The 24,676-nt window shown below is 43.9% G+C and overlaps 1 protein-coding gene, 1 long non-coding RNA gene and 1 pseudogene across 2 annotated transcripts in view; 1 reads left to right on the plus strand and 2 right to left on the minus strand.

The window, feature by feature from the left end:
- Window positions 1-169: 169 nt before the first annotated feature.
- Window positions 170-13,505, minus strand: LOC113628717 (uncharacterized). The gene is made up of 3 exons (XR_003436196.1): window positions 13,495-13,505; window positions 3,033-3,035; window positions 170-281 (listed from the first exon to the last, which is right to left on the minus strand). It is a non-coding gene; the product is annotated as an uncharacterized LOC113628717 (long non-coding RNA).
- On the minus strand, window positions 382-495 carry LOC113629006 (uncharacterized; annotated as a pseudogene).
- Window positions 9,012-24,676, plus strand: part of GPM6A (glycoprotein M6A) — a 249,259-nt gene continuing 233,594 nt past the window's right edge. The window contains exon 1 of the mRNA XM_027122521.1: window positions 9,012-9,195. Coding sequence (XP_026978322.1) covers window positions 9,192-9,195 — 4 coding nt within the window. The 5' untranslated portion in view covers window positions 9,012-9,191. The remainder of the gene's footprint in view (window positions 9,196-24,676) is intronic.

Below are 24,676 nucleotides of genomic sequence, written 5' to 3' on the forward strand. Positions count from 1 at the left end.
AAGACCAATCACCTTAGTTCCTCCAAACTCATAATCTTCAAGATAAAATAGCGCTCTCTGAAAGAACTTGTCATGTGAATCAACCCACAATTCTTTTAGTTGGGCTTCTTCGATCTCCAGTGGAATATGGACACACTTCAGAATGCCCCACCTGGAATCTTTGGGATCCAATTTCCTCAAGTGATTTACTTTAGGACCATATTTAGGGTCAGGGGATGGATCTGCCTGGTTCTGAATTTGACAGCCTCTAAAAATGTATTAGGTTCAAATCATATTCACTCCTAAGCCATCACACCCTAGAACAGTAGAGATGATCGGGATATGCCAATACCTAAGATAAAAGAAGTTTGACTGTTAGGTTTTTCATAGTTTACTTGGCCGCTCTGTCGTGTAGTTCTCTCCCACAGATCTAACAGGTAATTCTATGAGTAAAGGAAACCACGCAGTTACTCTATGAGGCGTTTCCAACAAAGGTTTTTTAAAAGATACACCAATGAGCCTAACTCAAGAGAGATGCTAACATGATTATAAACGTCACTTGCATAGAGGACAGTGCAAGAAACATGCCACATTCTTTAAAAGTGGGAATACAAACCAAGGCCATAGAATATAAAGGGCGCTGCGGCCTGATACTCTCCACACCCTTAAGTCTATGGGCTCTAAATACGAATCTGGTGTGTTTACAAAATAAGTATGGATACAGACCAAACATTAAAGAGCTGAGAACGGAAGTAGTAACGAGAACAAACAGAAGAGAGGAATCACATCACCATCCGGGGTTTCTGGTGACCTGGGGGATCTGACCAAAGTTAGCTATTTTGCTCTTTGACTTCCTCGTCTATTTTGCTTGTTATCCGCTCACCCCGGTTTTTTCTTCTTTTTTTTTTTTTGCGATACGCAGGCCTCTCACCGCCGCGGCCCCTCCCGTTGCGGAGCACAGGCTACGGACGCGCAGGCCCAGCGGCCATGGCCCACGGACCTAGCCGCTTGGTGGCATGTGGGATCCTCCCAGACCAGGGCATGAACCCGTGTCCCCTGCATCGGCAGGCGGACTCTCAACCACTGCACCACCAGGGAAGCCCATCTTCTCACTATTTTTAATGCCTTACTCTTTTTTCTTTTTTAAAATTTTTTCTTTTCTCATTTTATATTTTTTTGCATTTTTGTATTTATTCTTTTTTTATCTTTTCCTTTTTATTTTCTTTTTCTTAATTCTTTTACTCTTTTAATTTTTCTCGTTTTAAAATTCTTCGTGCCTTTTTTCAGTTTTCTTTTTATTCTTTTACTTTTCTCACATTGTTCGTTTTTCTTTTTCTCAGTTTTCTTTTTCCTTTATTCATATTTTCTTACTTTTACTTTTTAATTTAGTTTGTAGGGGTTTTTTTTGTTTACTATTATTTTTGTCTGTTATTGTGGATTGATCCCTTTATAATGACCAGTTAATTGGGTGAACTGTATTAGTCAGGGCTCAACAGAGAATAAAACCAATAGGATATATATGTATTTTATATATACATATATATAATATGTATATATGTATTTTATATATATAATGTATACATATTATATATGCTATGTATCATATATATTTTATTATAGGTTATATAATGATGTATTGCTATTATATAATAATGTAATTGTTATTTATAATTTTATATTATAGTATGGATTTATTATAGATTATATGCATATATGTATAATAAGGAACTAGCTCACAGGATTACGGAGACTGAGAAGTCCCATCCCACCATCTGCCATCTGTGAGCGAGAGCCCCAGGAAAGCCAGTGGTGGGATTCAGTCCAGTCTGAGCAAAGTCCTGTGAACTAGAGGAGCTGATGGTATAAATCCCAGTCTCAGGACAGAAGAAGACGTGATGAGCTGTCCCAGCTCAACAACGAGACAGGAAGAAGGCAGAAAACATTCCTCCACCCTCCCCTTTCTGTTGCCTTCGCAGACCCTCAGTGGAGGGGAGGCTGCCCACCCACACTGGGGCAGCGGAGCTGCTTTGCTGAGTCCGCTGGTTCAAATGCTCACCTTCTCCAGAACTGCTCTCACAGACACACCCAGAAATAATGTGTAATCTGGGTCCCCTGGGCCAGTCGAGTTGACACACAAAATCAGCCATCATGTGGACTTTGGGTCCGGCCTTACTTTGAGGGGTCAGATTTTCACCCTTTTAAACTGACCTTTTAGAAAATGGAGCAGTAAGCCCCACGCACTGCGGGGCTTCTCGGCCACCTCGGGTTCGACCCAGAAAGGCAGCCACCATCTCCTCAAGCCTGTTGGCGATGGTGGGTGCACATCCTGCCTGGGAACGCGGTGGCCGTGCAGATCAGTAACCTGGTTCTGCAGAGCTGCACCAAGCTCCGGGGACGGTCACACAAAGTCCAAAGCACGAAGGCCTTGAAGCCCTTGCCGTGCAGTGAACCAGTGGAGGAGACTTGTCCCATTCCCTCGTGGCCCATGGCAGCAAGAAAGAGAGAGAGAGAGAGGCCTGAGGCAACCTCCACCAGATCTTGTCTGCTGTACCGTCCTGTCCTCAGGGGTGGCTCGTCCTCAGGGACTGTTGTGGCCTGATTGTCTGTGTCCCCCCAAATCCATATGTTCATGCATTTGGATCCCCAACAGATCCCCCATGGATATCCTAACGTGGCGGTATTTGGAGGGGGGCCGTTGGGAGGTGACTGGGGTCAGAGGAGGTGATAAGGGTGCGGCCCCATGATTACAGAAACAGGAAGTGAAACCAGAGCTTTCTCTCGCCACCATGTGAGGACACAGAGAGAGGCAGCCATCTGCCAGCCAGGAGGAGAGTCTCTCCAGGAACCAGATCCACTGTACGTTGACCTTGGACCTCACAGCTTCCAGAACTGTGAGAAAGAAATATCTGTAGTTGAAGCCACCCAGGCCGTGGTATGTTGTTACAGGAGCTCAAACCGAGTGAGAGATCCAAAGCAGAAAACCTATTTTTGGAGGCTGATGGTGCAGGTTTTGGCTCCAGCAATGAATTCCCCCAGGGCAGCAAGCTGGGCACCTTCTGTGGCACTGCCCCACATGCTGCCCGGAACTCTTCCAGGGCGAAAAGTTACCACAGCCCTGCAGTGCATGTGTATGGCCTGGGAGCCATCCTCTACAGGCCGGTCAGCGGGTCCCTGCCTTTTGATGGACAGACGACAAGGAGATGTAGAAGCAGGTACTGAGGAGAGCAGACAGTATCCCACGTGTCCACGGAGTGTGAGACCCGCTCATGAGATGCCTTACCCTCACCCCCAGCAAGAGAGGCACTTTAGCAGAAACCATGAGCAACCATGGATGAACGTGGGCCTTGAGGACAGTCAGGCCTTGCGCCGAGCCACTTCCTGACCGCAAGGATCCCTGAGAGATGGAGTAATGGTGTCCGTGGGTTAGACACGGGAAGAGGTCCAGGACTCGTTAATGGAGCAGAAGTAAGACAAAGTCATGACCACCTGTCTGCTCCTGGGCTACATGAGATCCAAGCAGGGGGGCTACGCCATCACTCTGAAGCCCCCAACTTCAGCTGGTCCCACCAACACCTGCACTTCTTCCCCATCCTGCAAGGTACAGCGCAGGGTTTCTGCCATCCCAAAGCAGCAGAGTTTCAGCCAATGTGTCATTCTCACCTTTAATTCTTGCTCGAAGAAGAGTCAGAGTAGAAGCAACTCAGAAAATCAGTGGCTGATGAGGAGTGGAAGTCAGGGCAGAGGCCAGCAGCGCATCTAAAGCGCCTTCCAGAGCTTCCCTGGTGGCGCAGTGGTTGGGAGTCCACCTGCTGATTCAGGGGACGCGGGTTCGAGCCCCGGTCCGGGAAGATCCCACGTGCCGCGGAGCGGCTGGGCCCGTGAGCCATGGCCGCTGAGCCTGCTCGTCCGGAGCCTGTGCTCCGCAACGGGAGAGGCCACAGCAGTGAGAGGCCCGCGTACCGTGGGGAAAAAAAAAAAGTGCCTTCCAGCCTTTTCTCCTGCGCAGAGACGAAGACAACCTCCCTAGCGCACCCCCCAGGGTGGCCCTGTGCTTGCCTGTCCTCCACGGCACCAGCAGCCGTGTAGGAACCCTAGACAGTACCATCTCCCCCCAGGGCGTATCCTCCAAAGGACACTCCCTCCCCTGTGGGCAGCTGGTGCAGCCGCAGATCCAGTGGAATTTGCCTGATGGTGTGAGGTGTGACCCAGGCCCTTCTTCAGGTGATATCTGGGGCTAGCAAGGGGCCACTGGGAGGTTTTTCAACTCCTCTGCAGACGCTCGCGTTTCAAGTCGGCCAGAAAAAAAACGAGCATCGAGTTGAAAGCAGACTGCAGTAGATCAAACATCACGTGGTGGGCAGCAGAGGCAGGCGAGGCAGTGATAAAATCAAAAGTGTCAGGAGGTCATTATGGTCTCTGCCCTTCACATGGAGCCAGAAGGTCATGAACTCCACGGAGCCCCACAGGGCGCTGCTGGAGATGAGGCAGGTGTGGACGAGAACGGCGGCGGGTGGGAGCAGAGCAAGAAGTACACGCTCTGTGTGTGCATCGTACACCAGCCAGGAAGACTTCGTGCAGTGGAGCGTGCAGGTGTGCAAACTGCCCTGGTGTCCCCTCCACAGGGCTCAAACTAAGAGGGTACCCAGCACCTCCATGGCCTTCAAAAGCATAACTGCTAAGCTTAAAAGTCTGCCAGGAGCAGTCTGGGACAAGAGGGGAAGCCATGTTTGTGCAGGAGGAAGGATGGCTCTATAGAAATACACACACACACACACACACACACACACACACACACATATTCTAACTTATATATTGTGTTTAAATACAATAGTTAAAAACAAACAATAATGCCCTGCTTTATTGTTACAGCTGTCACAAGACACTTGTCCACAACTTTGCAAGAGAAGGTCTTGACTCCTTCAAAATTCTCTTGTGATCCAACCGAAAAAAACCCCCAAAACCAAAAACAAGACCAAAAAAACCAAACCCTTCCCTTCAAGGTGAACGAAAGCCTGGTGAGACTATCCTAAGAACAGGACTCATGTCAATGGACTGGGAAGGGGACTATATTTGGGGGGTGTGGTGTTGTTTTTTCTTGCTCGAGGGAAAACAAGGCTTGAGGGTCACATCTATATGATGAATATTGCTATGAAAAGACCATTCCAATATTTTAAGCCTAAAAGAAACAAACAGAAAATTAAACTAATCAGCAGAAACGATATGAGTCTTGTGGATGGCATTTCCACTCCCTGAAAAACCAGCTTGCTCTCCAGAAACCTCCCTTTCATCATTCATTATCCTGCTCGAGGATCCACGGCTTCTTCTTGACTCTTTCATATATAAATTATTTTGATTGGCTTTTATGGCCACCCATAAACTATTTCCATTCATGTTCTCTATGAATATTTGCATTTGCAACTAACATTTGTATAGCTCTTTAACATTTTCAAGGTCTTTTTCAAATGCATTATCTCATTTAAATTTGACTCAGACTTTTTTTTTCTTTCCTTCCTACTCCTAACATCACTGCAGTAGACTTCAGAATCCCTGTGGATGACCTTCCCAACACCTGTCCTCAAAGTCCCTCCCCTCCATACCAATTACCATCACCTCCACTGCACTTCGAAAAATCCACTCCTTTGGTCTTACCCTGGGCCTTACTCCCAGTTGTTCAACTTCTGAGATCTTGAGGTCTAATTCAGCAAAATTTGAACATAAGGTGCTGTCTGTCCCCATCTTTCAGCTTTATTTCCACTAAATTGGCTTTTAAACTTCATTCACACTTTTAGAAACTTTACCGCTTCTGTTCCCCGAGTCCCAATCTACTTCCCTTCCCTGCTGAGCTACGAATAGGGTGTCTCCGTTCCCTTCCTGCCCCCCACTTTCTCATTACCTATTGTCCTTCAAAGTTATCTGCTCCTCAACTTTGACAATACTCTTGCTAATTGTTGGAGGAGGTCATCGTGAGGACGGACGTGACTGGAGAGTTGAACCCAGGCAGTGGAGGCTCCTCACCCCCTCCCTGTCCTTGGACTGTACTTTCTGCCCACTGTTCCCACACTCGGAGGCATTTTCAAGGACGCAGCCTTGAGAGAGCAGTGCGTTATTGAGACCATCTGGATGGTCTGCATTGCTGAACCCGCTTAAGGGCTCTCTCTATAAACTCTGAAGAGTCTGGCGGGCAGGGGTGGACATCTACTGGTCTTGTGGCCCCCAAGACAAACCTCCTAAGTCAATCCACTCCCTTATTACACCTGCTACCTCCCAACCTGGAGTGGCTGCCTCTTCTTTTTGGTCTCTCTTTGTCCCCCATGTACGGGGGCCAGTTTCAAATTTCACGCAGGAACCCTTGACGTATTGAACCGGCACTCTTGTTTCACCAGTGACTTGATAACTGCTAAATCCAGAGGGAACTTCTCAGCCCTCATCTTATTGGCTCTGTCTGTGAAATCCAATCCAGGTGACACTACTTTCTTCCCGACACTCCCCTCGCAGGACTTCCTCTGGGTTCTTTCCCTAGACTGAGATGCTACTCTTGCACTCCTATTCATGGACTCCTGTGGCCCACACTAATTAACGTCTGTGTGTTCCGATCTCCCACTGATGGGGTTCCTTCCTTTTCATTGTACATTCTCCCAAGATGAATCAAAACTGTGGCGATGTTGGAATGATATCTGACAGAGCCAGAAAAGGCTCACGCAAACTCCAGTCACTCTGTGCCTAGGTCAAACCCCTGGAGTTTGCAATAGAATGTGGAATGAAACTCCTCCACGCATCTCAGGATTAGCTAAAGTCTCAGTTTTGAGTTCGGTGGTGGATTAGAACCTCCATATTCTAAAAAAGAAGTGCTAGTCTCATCCGCACAGGACTTGTGAAGAGGTGGCCCAGGCAGTGGGGTTGGAGAAGAAGGATGAGTGGGGAGATGGTTTGGAGGCAGAATCAATCGTAGGGACTGATGCACAATTAGGTGAGAGGAATGAGAAAACAGACATACTGGAGAATTGGCGTTATGAATAGAATATATTGAGGCAATGAGTTAATTGAATTCCCATATAAAATTATGTAATTTATTAAAGCTCAGGTGAAACAATGGCTTCTTTGTATCTGAGATCCAGAATATCGATGCCCATTTGTATGGCCACTGTAAGGGAGATTACTTAAACGTTAAATTTCGACACATTAATTTATAATCAGCCAAAAGAGAGACAGCATCAAGATTTTGATTATTACATAGCAGTATATAATGAGATCTATCTCTATTGTATTTCAGAATTCCTACCGGGAGTATCTAAAATATTTATGAATTATTCTTAATATTGGAAGATGATACCACCATCTTTCTCAAGCATGTGGCTATCCACATAACTATTGAGAGAGAGTGTGGTGAACTGATTAAACTCACGGACTCTGGAGCATTTCTGCTTGGGTTTGAATCTCACGTTTCTGTTTATTATCTATATGAATTTGGGTAAGTGATTTATTTCTTTGTGGCTCAGTTTCCTTATCAGTAGAGTGGGAATAACTGTATCTCCCTTATAAGTTTGTTGTGAAAACTATATGCGTTAACATAAAGCCTTTAGAACAGTGCCTGACACAATAAACCACACTTAATTTATAATTATTACTTCGTATTTCAGAATCATGGTATAATTCCACTGGAAAAAGAATAGTTCTAATTTTAGAATTATAATATCTTGAAATAGAGCCTCAGGAAATAAGAAGTAAGTTGTCTGTGGTGATCCAAAACCTGTGCTTATGAATTAATCTCCAAACATTCATCATTTATCTTTCTTGGACCCAGGTGTAAGTATTATGCTTTGCTGCAATCACGGCTCACGTTCGTCAGTTTCCAGAACGGTGATGCCTTTCTCAATGGTACGTTGAACCCTTTTAACTTTTATCGACTACTTCCTTTCCCCACCCACAAGAACAACTTTCTATTTCCGTTTAACTGAAAGGCATTCACAGCATCCTTCCAGGAGTGTGCCTCCTCCATTACGTGAGAAATAGCTGTGCAAACGTTTCTGTGCCATTTTAATGATATGCTCAGCATTTCTTCATGTTTTTCTGCCAAACGTGCTCTGAATTATTTTTCGTACCGTGTCTTCTCCATTATTTAGCAGTGTTCCTCAAGGTTGATAACCATGCACTTCACTTCATTCTTCTGCTTGGTCATGGCATAGATCTGTATACTTTAGGGTGTGTCCTGTACGAAAAAGGAGCTTGCGATACTTTGGGGACTGACGTACTGAAATAACTTCTCCACTATGAATCCTGAAAGAACTAGGCCAATAGCCCAAGGAATTATATAATATAATTTTTTTTTTTTTTTAGCTTGAAGGGACCTTAGAGATCACTTTTTCCAGATCTTTCATGTTACAAATTAAGAAACTGAGTCCCGGTATGTTAGTAGTAGAGCCAGAATCACAGATTCCTCCCACCTGGCAAGCCCAGCGCTTTTTCAGCACTACCTACTGCTTCTTGCACTGAGTCATTTATTTTCCAGGTGACTTCTGCATATGATGATGATGATGATGATGATGATGATGATGATGATGTGTGTGTGTGTGTGTGTGTGTGTGTGTGTGTGTGTGTGTGTCTTTTAGGACTTTATAGCTTTACCAGGTTACAGAAACAAATTTATTCAACAGAGAAGAAAGAAGAGAGACATAAATTCAAGGGAGAATTTTCTCTTCCTATTGCCTTTATGTTGTTATTAAGGGAAAAACTGGAATACTGAAAACAAGAGAAGATTTTAGGGAATGTAGAAATCATCCCATCAAACTCTTCAGGAAGAATCTTTCCTGGTCTCCACATTGGGGATGATTATTTTGGCTACTCGGTTGTCCGTGGGGCGCTGAGACGGTGCGGGTGTGTAATGTGTGTTTAACGTATGGGGGGCGGGGAAGGGCGTTTGCACGTGGCTCGCCCGGGCCTGAGCAGAGAGGGGAGGGGAGGGGAGGGGGCCCTTGGAGGGGGGCGCGGCGGGAACCGCGAGGCCACAGCCAGTCACCCGCGGCGCAGGTGGGAAGAGGGAGGGGTCTGCGCGGCAGCCGCGGAGCCGGGAGCCCCGGGAGCCGGCGAGGCTGGGAGGGGCGAGGCCGTCACTCGCCGCGGCGCGCGGAGCAGGGGAGGCGCGCGGAGCCCTTGGCCCCGGGCTGCGCCGGCCGCTTGCGCTCCGGAGGGGCCGCAGCGAAGGCGGACGCGGCGCCATGGGTGAGTGAGGCTCGGCTTCGGAGGCGGGTGTGGCGGGAAGAAAGTGGGTGTCGGTCGGCCCCGGACTGCGTCCCTCCTCGCCTCCCCCGTCCGTCTGTGGACTTTTCCCGGGCGCCGGGGGGGGGGCGCGCGGCCCGGGGGTCGCCGCGCGTGAGCGGCCCGGGGTCGGATAAGGAGAGTCGGGGGGCGGGGTGGCTGTCCCCACGTGTGCCACGTTTCAGTGTGCGGTTCGGCGAGCAAGTTGAGACGGGGCTCGAGGAGTGGCGACGTCGTGCACTTTCCATTCGCCCAGGTTTGCGTACGGGAAGGCGCTGGGACGAGGCGAGTTGGGGACCCTTTCCAGCCCGCGCCTCAGCGGGCCGCCACCGCGGCACAAAAGGCTTGACGTGGAGGCTGAAGGCCAACCTGCCTCCAGCAGAGCTGGGCCGGTGGCGAGGGACGCGGGCTGTCCGTCCCGGCCCGGGTCCCCGGGCGCTGGGGCGCGCGCCGCTCCGCTCAAGTTTCTAGACGGGGTCCGCCCGCTTCAGAGCTGAGCTGCTGCGGCTGCAATGGCCCGGGGAATGTGGGTGGGCGGAGGGGGACCGGGTGTGAACCCGTCGGACCGAGCGGAGCCCGAGGAGGCGGCGTCCCACGAGAAGGCTTGGGAGCCGAGCAGGGCGCGGGGTCCGGAGAGCAGGCGTCACGCGCCCTGCAGAGGCGGCGCGGCCCGTCCCGGAGGCCGGAGAGAGCCCGGCCGTGCCGCCGCTCACGGTTACGGATCAGCGACCCACCGGCAGCCCGGCTGGCTAGTCGACGCCAGCGTTCTCGTTTCTTCGCGTCCCAGCGCGTTACGCCCCTCCCCCGGCCTCTCGCTTGTCCTTTGTTGTCAGGGATTTCTTCCAGGGTACAGGAGGCCTTTGGGATTGACGTGCTCGGGTGGAAATTCCTAAGTTCCCACAGGCTCGAGGGTTAGGGGACGCTTTGACTGCTAATCGGTGCAGTTCATAGACGCTGGCCAACTTGGAAGAAAGGAAAAAAGAGAGAGCCGAGGACATTTTTGCCTGTGAATGTTAATTGTGGTCAAGACATGTATAGTCTCTTGCGTGATTCTGGAGAAGTTTTAGAAAGACCCATTTTTAGGGCCTTTGAATAAAATAGTGTTGCAGATAATCTGCAGGAAGAGCTGTCTTTAAAAGTTTTCTGAAACGGAAGGAATATTTTCAAGTTAAAAAGGAAAGATAAAACATTTTCCCAAGTATGGCAGAATGAGTTTCAGGCTCTTCCTTCCTTCCTTCCTTCCTTCCTCCCTCCCTCCCTCTCCCTCCCTCCCTCTCTCCCTTCTTTCTTGCCTTTCTTTCTAAATACAGGGGCATATAAACTCTTGTTAGACTAGCACATAGAGGGAAAAAGCTCTCATAAATGGAAAACCAAAGTAATTGACTTACATAACCCATTCATTTTACTAAAAACTTTTAAGATGCTATTTGGATCCAACATAAAATCTCTAGAAAGAATGACATTTTTGCCTTGTAACCGTAAGCTTGAGTGGACTATCTATCAAGGGGTAAAGTACACATAATTTTGCAGTTAATTATTTCTCTAGGTTGCATTTCCAAACTATAATGAAAACAGTTGGTCTTGGCTTTTACCTCAATGTCCTCGGGTAAATTACACACGATCCCAGGTTACAGGAGAGTGTTCTCCGGGACAGGGGGTGGAGTCAGCACCCGAGCTCTTCTGCTAATCCTGAGCTTGAAGACTTCTCTGTCTTACCTGTAAACGGACAGATACCTAAAATTTGTCTCTTCCTTTTTCTGCCAGGAGTGGACTACCTTTTCCTACTGTAATCAAGGTCACTAAAAACTCGTGTAGGGGTCAGATGGCTAGTAGGAGAGAGTGGGTAGAGGAAGCAGGTGAGAACCCAGAGGTCAGGGAAGTAGAGAAAGGAACAAGTGGGTGGCTCTAGGGTGAGAGCATGAGGCCAGCACTCAGGACAGTGACCCAGACACGCGGTCCACAAATAGGAAAGCCAAGGAAGGAGCTGAGGGGGGCCGATGAGAGAAAGAAGGAAGGAAATCTGTCCAGAAACTAGAGAGAAAACACTTGGTCACTTAAGGTCATCTCTCTCTTCTTTTCATTTACTTGTGAAAAACACATTACTTAGAACTTCTTTTATTTAGAGGTAGTAGGGGGGTGAGGGTTTAGCATTGGAGTCCAAATTGCTAGGATAAAGGGGAAAGCAGTGTAGCAGAATGCCTGACTATGCCAGCAAGCTGAATCCATCTTTTTCTGGTGTCATGACAACTGAAATTTATCATTTGAAAAAAGGAAGATGGTGCTATGGGAGTGAATATAGCAATCAATTCTTGCTTGACTCAGAAGAAGAAATCCATGCTCTAGCATCGTGGAAGAATGAGAGTAATTGGTTAATCAAATATTCTGAATAATTGATAGTTATTTATAATGCACAAGGCTAATCCTCAAAAAAAAGAAGTTATTTGCGAAGTAGGCAAATTGAGATTTTGGGATCCCTTGCTTCCTTCCTTTCATGTATTTTCTTTCCTCAGTGATGCCTTCAGCTAATCGAGGTATGCAACAGGCTTTCCCTCTGCACCTAAATTTTGCTCTCGAGAAAGGATATGATGAAGCATTTCATACTGAAAAAATGCAGGACTGACTCCTTGCTAAGAATATTTATATTTTAGCTGCAAGGTTAACTTTAACCCACATGGTCTCTAATTATGTAATTCCAGGCTCCAGTGTGAGATGGGTGGGGGGATATTTTATATTTCTCCTCTAACCACGTCACTTACGTAGTTCTTTGTTTTATCTAAAAGGTGATTTTGGACATTATTTAGTTCATTATTTAGATATTATCATGGAAAGTTTCATGGAGGGAGTGGTATTGAACCTGGTGGTATTTGGATGGATGTGAAGGATTCGGGAAGAGGTGTTCTAGATAGAATAATGGGCCCCTAACCCAAAGCAGGAAGGAATTTGGGGGAGCGGAGCAGTAAGACATGGACCTGGATGGGACTTGATTTTGGAGAGCCTTCAAAAGCAACCAGAGGAATTTAGAATTTATGTAAGAGGAAATAGAGAATCATGGAATGTTCTTGAGGAAAGAAGAATTGTAATGAACTTAGTGTTTAAGGAAGATAAATTGAGCAATGTTGTTTAAGACACAGGATAAATTGGAGAGGACAGAACCAGTTGTCACAGTAATCCTGAAATGATATGGTACATGTCTAGTTCAGTCCTAGTGGAAGAGTGGCGATAGTGGAAATGGAGGGGAAAAAAGATAGATGAATGACATTTCTAATGAAAAGTCTATAAAATTAGGAAATTAATAAAGAAGAGAATGAATAAGAGGTATTTTCTGGAGATTTGAAACCTTGAGGATTGGGGATATAGTAGGTCCCTTGATAGATTATTTAAAGGATAAAACAGATGGTTTCTTTTCTGGATGCTTTGGACAGAAGATTAATTTCATTTTTGAAGTGTTAGTTCAAAGATGATGGCTAGACATCTAAAGACGCATGTTAGTAGATTGGAAACATACAGTGAGAAATTAATCAGAGGGCAAGAGCAAGAAGGAAAAGAAAAGTTAGAAGGTCACCAATCTTTGTTTTGGTGAGAGGTAAATCCACATAATATATGAATTATCTGTTCGGAGGCAGGAGTATAGGGAGGTGGGTTGAGGGAAGGGGAAGGAGGATAAGCACTGTTTGCTGGAAGAGAAACATCAACTACATAATGTGTATCAAAGCCCTAAAATTAGAACAGTGAAATGTGACATCTTTAACATTCCGTGTTAGATCTAGGGGTCCGGAAATTTTGACAAGAGGAGAACATCAGACAGAAATATTTTGCTGTCATTCAATTTCAGTAAAAATGGACTTAGTTAAGGATCTGTAAAATTATTTGCAAACTTAGGCCAAGAATAATGAGACATGGTATTGTCTGGAACTCACACTTCGTTTTTTCAGGAAAATATGACCCCTAGAGGCAGTTGTCAACAAGGTACAGAGAGCCAAGATACGAAGTAGGAGAAGCAAATGATGGTCTTTGGGTGATTATGCAAATCCTGGGGATCCCGTTTCCTCTTTTGTTTGATGAGAGGTTGGGCATGATTCTGTGCATTTATGTAGCTCAGATCTTGATTCAGTAAGACTTAGAGGAAAAAACATGGAAAAAGATAAGCTCGAGCTCTTTCCATTAAACAAGTCAAGAACATGTTAAAGATGCTGGACTACTGGGCAAAACTTTTTAAGGGTCAGTTGGCCTCTAGTACGTTCCATTCCCTAGAAAATTATAAACGTCTGATAGTCTGCACCTGAGCAGAGAAAGATGAATATTCTGGTTATCTTCACTGCATAATAACTGTCTCCATAACTAGTTAATTCAAACAACAGTTTGTTACTATCTCTCATGGCTCTGTGGACTGACTGCTGAGCGGTTCTCATTGGAGGTCTCCTGCCTTGCAGTTGTGTACCTGCTGGGGGTTCAGGCATCTGAAGACTTGATTGGGCTGGTCGTCTAACGTAGCTCCCACCTGTAGCTGACAGCATGCTGGCTGTCGGCTGGGACTTCAGGTGGGGTTGCCTCCAAGTGGCTTGGACTTTTCACAACATGGTGGCTGGGTTCCAAGAGGGAACAGCCCTAGAAAAGTGTTCCAAGAAAAAATCCGGCAGACGCTGCAAGGCCTCTTATAACCTAGAACATCTTAGGTCCCCATACATCACTTCAGCTGTATTCTCATGGTCACAAAAATCATTCAGGACAGTCAAGTTCAAGAGGAGGGGCATTAGACCCCCTTCCTCCTGATTCCAGGAGAGAAGGAGGGAAGGAACTGAGGTAGGCAGCTGCTTGATCTCGTTCCTAGAAGAGATGTAAGTGTGTTTCACAGTAGAGACATCCTCAGGTTTGCAACTGAAAATCTGATACAAGTTTTCTGAAACACATATGGTAAAGCATTGAAACTTTAGTTAGAACTATGAAGAAGTCCAGATAGTCACACTAAAGTTTCACAGTGAAACATTTGAGTGGAAATTCATGCCTGGGTGGAAATGTGTTAGTAAAATGCCGGGATAAGCTCTACTCAGAATAATTTCAAATACGATCAACTAATATTTCTTATTTTAATTTAAATTTGAAGTTTCTAAGGCTATTGTAAATTACTGTTTCTTTTACTTAAATTTGAGTTTATGTTATAAATTGGAAGGTAGGTCAATTAGCATAAATCCTTTATTCAATATCCTCTTGTCACAATAAACTAAATGTTTTGTAGTGAACTAACTGTTCAGAAGCTTGCTTTATTTTTCAAAAACGTGTTAACTGTACAAAATACGTAATTGGAATTGGTATGGTGCAACTAAAAGTAAGTGTAGTCTTAACTGTACTTACTTTTTGAAAGACATGTTTCTAAATTAAACATGTAAGATTGTTTATTAAATCTTGAAATGTAAATCTCATTTTGTTATTTTTAACGGGAAGGAGTCAGAGCTGTCATTTATGATACAAAAATATAGGTCTTTCTCCTAGACAGTCGAAAAACAAAGAAAAATTAGGGTAAATGAGATGGGTTTAAAGTCAGGGACGGAATTAGTTTCAACCTAGAAACTTAGAGGCCTTAAAAAAGAATTAGATTCTGTTTCAACCTGACTGATTTGAGGTCATTCTATTTTCAACTGTTTGACAAGAGGTGAGGAAATGAGGGTGGATAATATGAAGCCACGTACTTCGTGCACAGTAGTCATGATGTGGCAGACACACAAAGCCCACATCTCAACAAGAAATAAAGGCCTGACCTATATAACCAGTGGAACCGGAATAATGCCTGAGGAGTTCAGAAGGCACTATGGCATGGAGTTAAATTCTTCTTTAGTTTGTTAAGATGACCTGTCAGAATAGTCACTCACTACCTCCTCTACAAGGTACGAGATCTACCCAAACTGTATAATGATAGCACAATAAATATCTCTTGCCGTTTCTGTAAGACTTCTTTTTCTAGAACCTCCACGTTTATTGTCTACATAGAATAACTTAGAGAATACGTTCAGTACTAATTGCTGGGTCCCACTGCCAAGATTCAAATTCAGAAGGTTTGGGCTTGACCGGTGGGCCTTCAGTTCTAACGTGGTTCAGCCAGTTTTGAGGATGAAGCCTCGGACACGCTTCGGGAATTGGCTCTTCCAGAAAGCCGCTGTCCCCCATCAAGCTGGCTGAGCGCCGTGACAGCTGCTACTCATCACTTGTGTCCTGTCGAGACTTAACCTGATGAAGCCTCTGTCTAGTTGCCCTTTCCTTCCTTACCAGTCACTTCTTAGCCTTAGGATGGGGTGATGCTCTCCAGAGTTTACTGAAACTCTCCCTCTGAAAATTACTAATGATTTCCCGTCTCATGGTTCCAAGTGTAACTTATGTGCGCATAACTCCCGAAGCCGTGTCCCTGGGCTCCAGTGTCGGCTGTCTCCCCGCCGCCGTCCCTCTAGTGCTTCAGCCACAACGCCTGCAAAACGGAGTTCCTCCTGCCAGGATCTGACTGGTTCCGTCTTCTCTTCCTTTGCCCTCTTCCTCCTCTTTCTTTTTCTTGATGACTCGAATAGACCTGGCCTTGTTGAGCAAACGTCATTAGCCCTCTGGCCGTCCACACTCTCTTGTCCCGTGTCATTGCAGTTGCTTTCCGCCAGCCCCTCACCCGCTCCAGCCTGGACCTTAGTGGTCTTTTCAGTGCCAGTTACTTCCCCGCTTTGGTCTCCTCCTAATCACCCCCATGTGATGATCAAGACACCCCACTCAAGCACAGCTCTTAATCGCGTCTCTGTCCTCCCCAACTTCATTTCCTGCTCTTAGCGCTCATGCATTTTATCCCTTAACCGAAAGAAACTACAAATTAATTTCATCTACTCACCCTCAGCCTCTTCTTACCTCCAACTATTTGATCATGCTCGTTTTTATTACTCTGTGGCACGTCCTTTATTTCCCAGTGGAAATGCAAAACTATTCTCAGCTTAAATATATTTCCTGCATGAAAAATGTCCACTATCTGCCCAGCTTAGTGTTTTCCAAAGCGTGGGATATATGCTAGTGAAATGCAAAGTATTCTTTTTTAAATGTTCGACAAATGAGTTATGATAATGCTTCTTTTTATTTTTTAATATTTATTTATTTCTTTGGTTGTGCCGGGTCTTAGTTGCGGCAGGCGGGCTCCTTAGTTGTGGCATGCAAACTCTTAATTGCGGCATGCATGTGGGATCTACTTCCCTGAGCAGGGATCGAACCTGGGCCCCCCGCACTGGAAGCGCAGAGTCTGAACCACTGCGCCACCAGGGAAGTCCGCGGTATTTTTATTTTATATATTTCACAAATACTTCTACACTATTTAATATGTGCCATGCACTATTTACAATGCTTTATAAGTACTTAGTAGTTTAACCTTCCAAACAATCCTATGATGTGTGTTATTATCATCATCTTCATTTTTACACAGAGAGGTTTAAATAATTTGCTCAAGGTAACCTAACTAGTAAACAGTCAAGAGGGGTTCTGCACTGAGGCCCTCTGGCTCCAGAGGCTCTATGTTATACCACCTTTCCATTTTCAGTGGTTCAAGGACATGGCATTAAATAAAGTTGAATGTTACAGTGATAAAGTTATGCTCTTCTCAATATTCTTTCAATTCTTTTGATTAAGTCAAAAAGAAATCCTAATTTAGTGTTACTGGTTATATTCATTTCACAGCAATTACCTTAACAGATCTCCCTTTACATAATACAGGCATCCAGGTTTAAATAAACTGAGAGGTAAAATGGTACTCAAGTCAAAAAAAAGTCGATACTTAAAGAGTATCAATGATATTTCAGAGAGTTCCCCTTTTTAATAAAGAGAGGGCAGGACCTAGACTTCGAGCCTTTGGTAATCATTGTTTTTAAAATAAGAAATACTGACTTTCTATTTAAGGTAGAGATTTAAAGTTTCATTTAAAATATATTTTAGTAAAAATGTAAATTGTGTTTTAAAATACCAAGTAAAGGAGAATAATGATGATACTTAAATATGGGACAAACCATATACCTGGAGGCAATTTTGGTCTGTAGAAGTAGTTAAAATATAAGTATTTCAGGAAATTTTTATCCTAATTTATCCACTAATTAGCCACGGAACTTGGGCACTTTTGTCACTCAATTTGTAATTGGCGGGGCTTCAATTTATAATTGGTGGGGATAAAACCAACAATATTTATCTTACAGGGATGCTTCTAGAAAAAAAGATGGGTATTTGAAAAAACTTTGAATGTAATAAATGCTGAGTAAAGTATTCTATTTTTACACATTGCTAGGAGAATCTGGTATGGTAAAAACCATGACTATGGGGCGCAAGTGCCTGGAATTTGGTAAGCACTGCATCTAATGAAAGTCTGCCTTTTCTGTGCGCTCTCAGTGCCTTACTTCTACATCTGTGATGCTTAATTGTGAATGTGTATTTTCTCCCCCATTATTTGAGGCCACGTCCAGATTCTGAAGACGGCACCTTCCAGTTAATTGGCATAAACACAGCAAACACTCTCACCCTTAAGCTGTTTGTCTAACACTGTTTACCTCACTAACTTAGTAGAAAGTTACAGAAATACAGCATTTGACTCTTACTGATGAAAACTGTATTTAGAATTAGTCATGGCAGGAGACAGGAAAGAAGGCAGAACTGTGGAATGACAGGGTTAGGGCTGTGGTCCTGGGAGGGTTTCAGCACCGGGCCAAAGGCCCCAATGAGATGGGAAACATGAAGGCAAACAGCCCTAGAAGAATCCTCTGAAAACAGACGAGACAGAGTTAGTTCGACTGCAGGAGAGTCCAAGGAGGACAGCGTTTTGAGGAACCAGGAACCTGCCTCATCAAGCCCAACAGAAGGAAGAATAGAGGAATGACATTCCTTTTGCATCGACGGATTTTTCGTTGATATAAGCCCATTGAAGTTACAGGACTTTTAATAAAGGGGTGAAGATACAAACCTGCTCTCATGGAGCAGATTTCAAGGACTAAAAAGAAGAGAGAGGACGGAAGGAAGAAGGGGGAAGAGGAAGGAGAGAGAGAGAAAGAAAGGATTTGGGTGGATCCAGGGTCAAAAGAAGATTTTTATCAGGTAGAAAAGAACTGCAAGAATTCCTTCATATTTTAAGAAAAGGGGAGTGACCTCAGGGAGAGGCATAAACACTGATGCCTTGGAATGTCAGGATCCCTGGGCAACGTGGTACAGAGCGATTAATCACAGGAACTATTTGGTATTACTTAATATTTAAGTAATTAATCACAGGAACTATTTGGTATTACTTAATATTTAAACTTAAATAGTTTAAATATTACTTAAACTATTTGGTATTACTTAAACTATTTGGTATTACTTAAACAGGGTTTTTAAAGTAAAAAATTATATATATTTTGTCTATAAAAATGATGCCATTTGAGGATTTTTTTTAAACTTTATTTATTTTTGGCTGCATTGGGTCTTCATTGCTGCGCACAGGCTTTCTTTAGTTGTGGTGAGCAGGGGCTACTCTTCGTTGTGGTGCGCGGGCTTCTCCTTGCGGTGGCTTCTCTTGTTGCACAGCATGGGCTCTAGGTGCGCGGGCTTCAGTAGTTGTGGCTCGCAGGCTCAGTAGTTGTGGCTCGCAGGCTCTAGATGCATGGGCTCAGTAGTTGTGGCTCACGGGCTTAGTTGCTCCACGGCATGTGGGATCTTCCCGGTCCAGGGCTTGAACCCGTGTCCCCTGCATTGGCAGGTGCATTCTTAACCACTGTGCCACCAGGGAAGCCCAGGATTTTTTTTTTTTAATTTTTTTTTATGAAAGACCATGCTTCTTGATTGTTTTAAATTGTGTTATAATAAGTCCAGTAAAGATGCTGTAACTTGTCTGTTTTGACAAACATATTGTGTTTATTTTTCTCATATTTCATTTATAGAGGATGTTTATACCTTTAATACTAAGAATATACAGATAAATTTATGATCTATTTCAAACAGTTAAACGAAGCAACAGAGATGAAGCTTAATGTGGTTAAATATTCCCTAGACCAGAAATCTGCTGATTTCTGTGTGGTTCTTGTCCCAGCTCTGCTGTTATCCATCTGTGTTCCCTTTTTCCTCAGGTACAAATGAAGGATTTGGCTTAAGTGGCCCATAGGATTCCATTCAGCTCTCAATGCCCATAAGCTGATAAACAAGCAAAAAATAAATACAACATATCCATGAGGGTAGTTTCATTGCAGTGGTTCTCAAACGGCAAGCAGATCTGTCCTTCTTACTCATTTCTTTGTGGCTTCAACCTAGACTTTGTAACAAAGAAGACTCTTGAGGCTTCAGCCACAAGATTTTGGTAGTTTTCTTTCTTCATGGCCGTACGTATATGTTTTTATACTTACCAAGTGAGGATAAAGGAACAGCTGAAACAAAATAAAACACCAGGCATACGTATTTCCAGAAATTACCTCAGGCTTCGTTAGGCTACATTGCTCACATAGAATTCATTATATATCATTATTAATATATCATTAATAAGTGAGAGAACTGGTTGATCTATTTTAACATGTAGGTTTGTATTCCTTATCCTGGTAGGATCCTGAACTTTTGAAGTATGTGGCTATATGTGTGTGTGTGTGTGTGTGTGTGTGGTGGGGGGCGGTTCTTGTTCCTGCATTTTCTTTGATTTGTTTTATTTTTATGTGTGTGAGTACACAGTAGTGTCCTGTGAGGTTGTTATAATTAAAAAGGAATCATTTTGCAAGTGCTAGAACTGGTTTTTTAACCATCAGCAACGTTCTCTGCTGGTGAAGAGTAGCACCACGGTTATGTCCTAGTCTATGAGTCCCAAACAGACACTATTTAAAAAAGAAATATTGGGGCATAAAGAAGGAGGTGACATATGAGAATATAAAATAAAGTATAAAATACAAAGATAAAATATAACTCACTGCTGGCTAATTCCATCTGGGTGTAATATTTTCTTTTAGTAGAAAAACTATGTAAAAGGGAAATGCTGAAATGGAATTGCGTTTTCAAAAAATGCTGAATATTAAATACGCAGTAATATTTATTTTAGTAGACATTTTCTGTTGAGATAAGTAAGCTATCTACTTCAGCCTAGATTTGAAGCGCAGGTAACAGACATCGGGTATGAAGGGAGTTTTCTGCAGCCCTGTGTCAGTTTTTCTACTAGATAGTACAACAAGGACAAAAATTCATTATGAGGTGCTACATATATGTGTGACAAAGACCCATTATTGTCACTGTTTTACACATTCTTTCCTTCCTAAAGGAAGATTTACAAAGAAGAGTACAATTTTGTTTGTTAATTATAGATGAGAAAGTAAACTCAGGGTGACAAGTCTCTAGAGAAGAAAAATCCAGAGCAACTATTAATATAAGTGCATCATTTGTAAGTAATTGGTTCCTTAGGTATAAATGAAGTAGTGATCACTAGAAAAATTAGTGTTATTAGTTTCAGTCATTTCACAGCAATTACCTTAATAAACATCCCTTTACGTAACACGATAAATACATCCTGTTTAAATAAACTGGGAGGTAGAGTGATACTCTCAAAAGAGGGAAGAAAAATTAAAAATACCAATGATAGCTCATATATCTCATTGAATCATATTAAAGTCATCGTTGTGGCAGAATCATTGTACCTAAGGCCACCAATACTTTCATAGTAAAATAATACGGTGTATTATATACTTGAAGTTATTAGAGAGTAGATCTGAAGCTTCTCACCATAATAGAGAGCTAACTATGTGAGGTGATGGATGTGTTAATGAACTTAATTGTGGTCATTGTTCACAATGTATGCATATGTCATCATGTGTACTTTACATATATACAATTTTGTTTGTCAGTTATACCTCATTAAAGCTGAAAAAATGTAAGAAAGTGAAAAACTAAATTAGAAAAGAGTACTCCTCCCAAAACAAGCAGACTCTTCGATGTATTTTCTTTTCTTTTCTTTGGCTCCGCTGCTCAGAATGCAGAGTCTTAGTTGTCCGACCAGCGATAGAACCCGTGCCCCCTGCTTATCTACTGGACCGCCAGGGAAGTCCCTTAAGTGTATTTTAATATTGATTTGACTGAACAAGTATTTCTTTTTTTAAAAAAATTATTTAATTAATTTATTTTTGGCTGCATTGGGTCTTTGTTGCTGCTTGTGGGCTTTCTCTAGTTGCGGCCAACGGGGGCCACTCGTTGCCATGCGCGGGCTTCTCACTGTGGTGGCTTCTCTTGCTGCGGAGCGTGGGCTCTGGGCGCGTGGACTTCAGTAGTTGTGGCTCGTGGGCTCAGTAGCTGTGGCTCACGGGCTCTAGAGCGCAGGCTCAGTCGTTGTGACACACGGGCTTAGTTGCTCCGCGGCATGTGGGATCTTCCCGGACTAGGGCTCGAACCCATGTCCCCTGCACTGGCAGGCGGATTCTCAACCACTGCGCCACCAGGGAAGCCCTGAACAAGTATTTCTTAAGGATCAACCACATGCCTGCCCTTCTACACATAATGACAGTGAAGGACGCAGACTATAATTTCTGCTCCAAAAGGATTTATGTATTAATTGGGAGATAAAAAACTCACCCACACACAGAAAACTATTTGATAAAATTAGATAATGGAGATCTAGACTAAATAATAATTGCTGAAAAAAGCTATTGGTCCAGAATGGAAGAGACCAGTGGAAGCTGCAGTCATCAGGGAGGTTTTCTGAATAAGGGAGGGACCTTGAAGAGAACCTGGACTTTCTGTGAATCTGTCAAAAGGTAGGGTGGGAGTAGGTGGGCGTAACCCAGGAGGAGCAGAGGTGCAAAGCCGTGGAGGTGGGGTGAGTGTGCCCTGGGGCCCGCCTGAATCTGCTTCCCCTCCAGCTGCCTTGCATGAAGGCTCCTGACCTTTCCACGCTCCGTGACCTCTGGACTGGGCCGTGGGGTACCACCCTAGTAGAAGTCTGCCTCTGCCGTTCAGGCTATCTGTGTACTTCAGTTTCTAGTTGGCCTCTGCATGCATATTCCTGCCAGTCCTGTTCATGTATAGACTACGCCCTCAGCTCTTTTGTCCTCTTACTCTGTTCCCCCAGATCTTACCAGCGTGTTGGCCCACGTGGGCATCCCTTTCAAGACTAGTCATTTCCATCCCCGTACCGCCCTCAACCCTGGCTCTCCCAACTCACCCCTGGATTCTGTCCTTAAGTGGGATTTACTGACTATGTAAATTAAAACCAGTGTCATGCTTAGAGCATCAGTAACATTGCACAACACCAGAGGGTGTGATTCCCATCGCACTCTATGTGCCCCGAGGGCTTCCTGTTGGGTAGAACACGTGGGAATGGTGCCCGGCGGTGGGCAGAGTAGGGTCTGCTAGTCACAGCATCAACCTTTGTGCTCTCACTCTGTTTCTCCAACTCTGACCCTTCTCACTGGCCTCCTAGAGCCCTGACAGCCTCATTTGCTTTCCCTCTGCTCCAGCCCATCGTTATTTCCCTTCTCTCAGGCATGGCCCAGAGCCCCGACCACTCTGTTGCGAATCTTCTTAACTCCCTTGATCTTTTGTCCCGGAGCCCGGATTATTGCAGCACAGATGGGAGGAAGCCTTCATGCAAGGACTGAGAAAACGGTGCTAGTGCATGATCGTGCAGTTGTAGCATCTCAGCCAGGGAGTGATAAAGAAATTAGCAGATTTTGTTACAGATGAAGCAGAAAGGAAGGAAATGTGAGAGATAATGAAAAGAAAAACTATCTTTTTGTCTGTTGAAATACCAACCAGAAGAAATTGTGTTCTGATGAAAGAGAGGAAGAAGCCATCAAGGATGAGCATAAACAGACTGAAAATATTCACAGTTCAGGCAGTTGCCAATTAACTGTATATATCATATCCCAAGTTATTAAATAAGAGGGTGAGCTGGTATGACTCCTGTCAACCCAGGGATTCAGGATTGCTGTGTTGATCTCCTTGTCCAGAGGGATGTTCTGTTACTTCCTGCTACCTACGTGGTCCTCCCTGGAAACTGTGCAAGATGACAAACTTTCCGGATGAAAGAGTATTTTACTAAGGCTATGCAATTGGCTTCACTCACTATCTAAATAGAACCTTCAAACAAGCTCTTAAGATCAAATTTCCTATTGACTGTGTGATATAATCAGAAATTTATAAAATTTGACTCAGATGTAAAGCCATCCACTTAATTACAAATGAAATAACTTAATTCTACATATTTAATTACAGATTATAACAATGGACAATTATACTATTCAAGCTAAGTTGAAAAATTAGAAATTTGAAACTTTAGGTATCAAAGAATGCGATACAGTTAAGTATTGATAATGACAGAGTATCGACAGTTTTTTTATCCCCAATTATTTAGCATTATGCAATATTTTCTCCTTTTTCCTATTTTTTATATTTAATATGCATGATTTGAGATGAAGGGCAAAGAAGAAAGACCCTTTTTCTTATTAACACCTTGGATTTCACATTCTTACTTGTAGGTCTCCCTAATTTTGGGGCTCCCTTCTGTTTCCCTTCTTTTTTGCCACTGTTTTTTTTTTCTGTTTCTTGCTTTTGCTTGGCTTTTAAAGTTCCAAATGATGAATATTTGAAGAAGGCTATATCCTTGGGGTTGAAAGACTCATTCAGTTCCCCCGCACCGTCTTCTATGTAAGGGACTGACCCAAAGCAACGTAATTAAAATAAAACACCGTATAATTAAAACAATGCATTCTGGATAGGTGAATTAAAAAAAACACTAATTGGATATCTGTAATGATGTCTTTTCATTTTCCACTGAAGGTTTCTTAAATTAATATGTGCTGCTACAGGCAGGTGAATCTCTAGATTCCGATGTGTACAGGGAGTGTCTCTCTATCCCTGATTGCTCAGTAGCTCCAGCAGGCATGCCTCTGGTCTTCCAGTTCCTGCACGGACTACGGAATCGAGGTGCAAGTAGCTGTTTGCTCTCGAGTCCAGCCAGTCCTTCTGTTTTCTCGGTCACTGGCTTTCTTCTTCTGTCCCAGTGGCTGTAGCTCACTGTTTATTTTTTGGGTGTTTAGTATGAGAAAACATCTAGTCTTTGATCATTGACAACAAGTGAGAGCAATGAGCATGCCCATCACGGCACACTGGGTATAATCTTTGGCTGTTAGGCTTTTGGCTGGTTTGCTGCACTTTACTGTCCTGAAAGTTTGAGAAATCTGACTGCTTTGTTGGTTGTTGTTTCCCTATTCTTATTAACACTTGCCAAACCTTTTGTCAGGCATCTTTAGAACCATGACAGCTTCTAGGTCAAATTTCAGTTTTGATCCCTGCATCTTTAGAAGTAAAACTAAGAACTAAAATAGCCATTTCCTCCCAGTGATCGCAGTGGATGCTGATTAAGCTGCCTGCTGGTTTTTGGAGTCATAGTAACAAGTCCTACTTACTATCTTTTAAGAATCTCAATTAAGTTTCTTTAGTCTTTGAATATCTAACGACAAAA

The sequence above is a fragment of the Aethalodelphis obliquidens genome, unplaced genomic scaffold (genome assembly GCF_003676395.1).
Source record: "Aethalodelphis obliquidens isolate GAN/ISIS:26980383/991018 unplaced genomic scaffold, ASM367639v1 scaffold25, whole genome shotgun sequence".
NCBI classification, from domain to species: domain Eukaryota; kingdom Metazoa; phylum Chordata; class Mammalia; order Artiodactyla; family Delphinidae; genus Aethalodelphis; species Aethalodelphis obliquidens.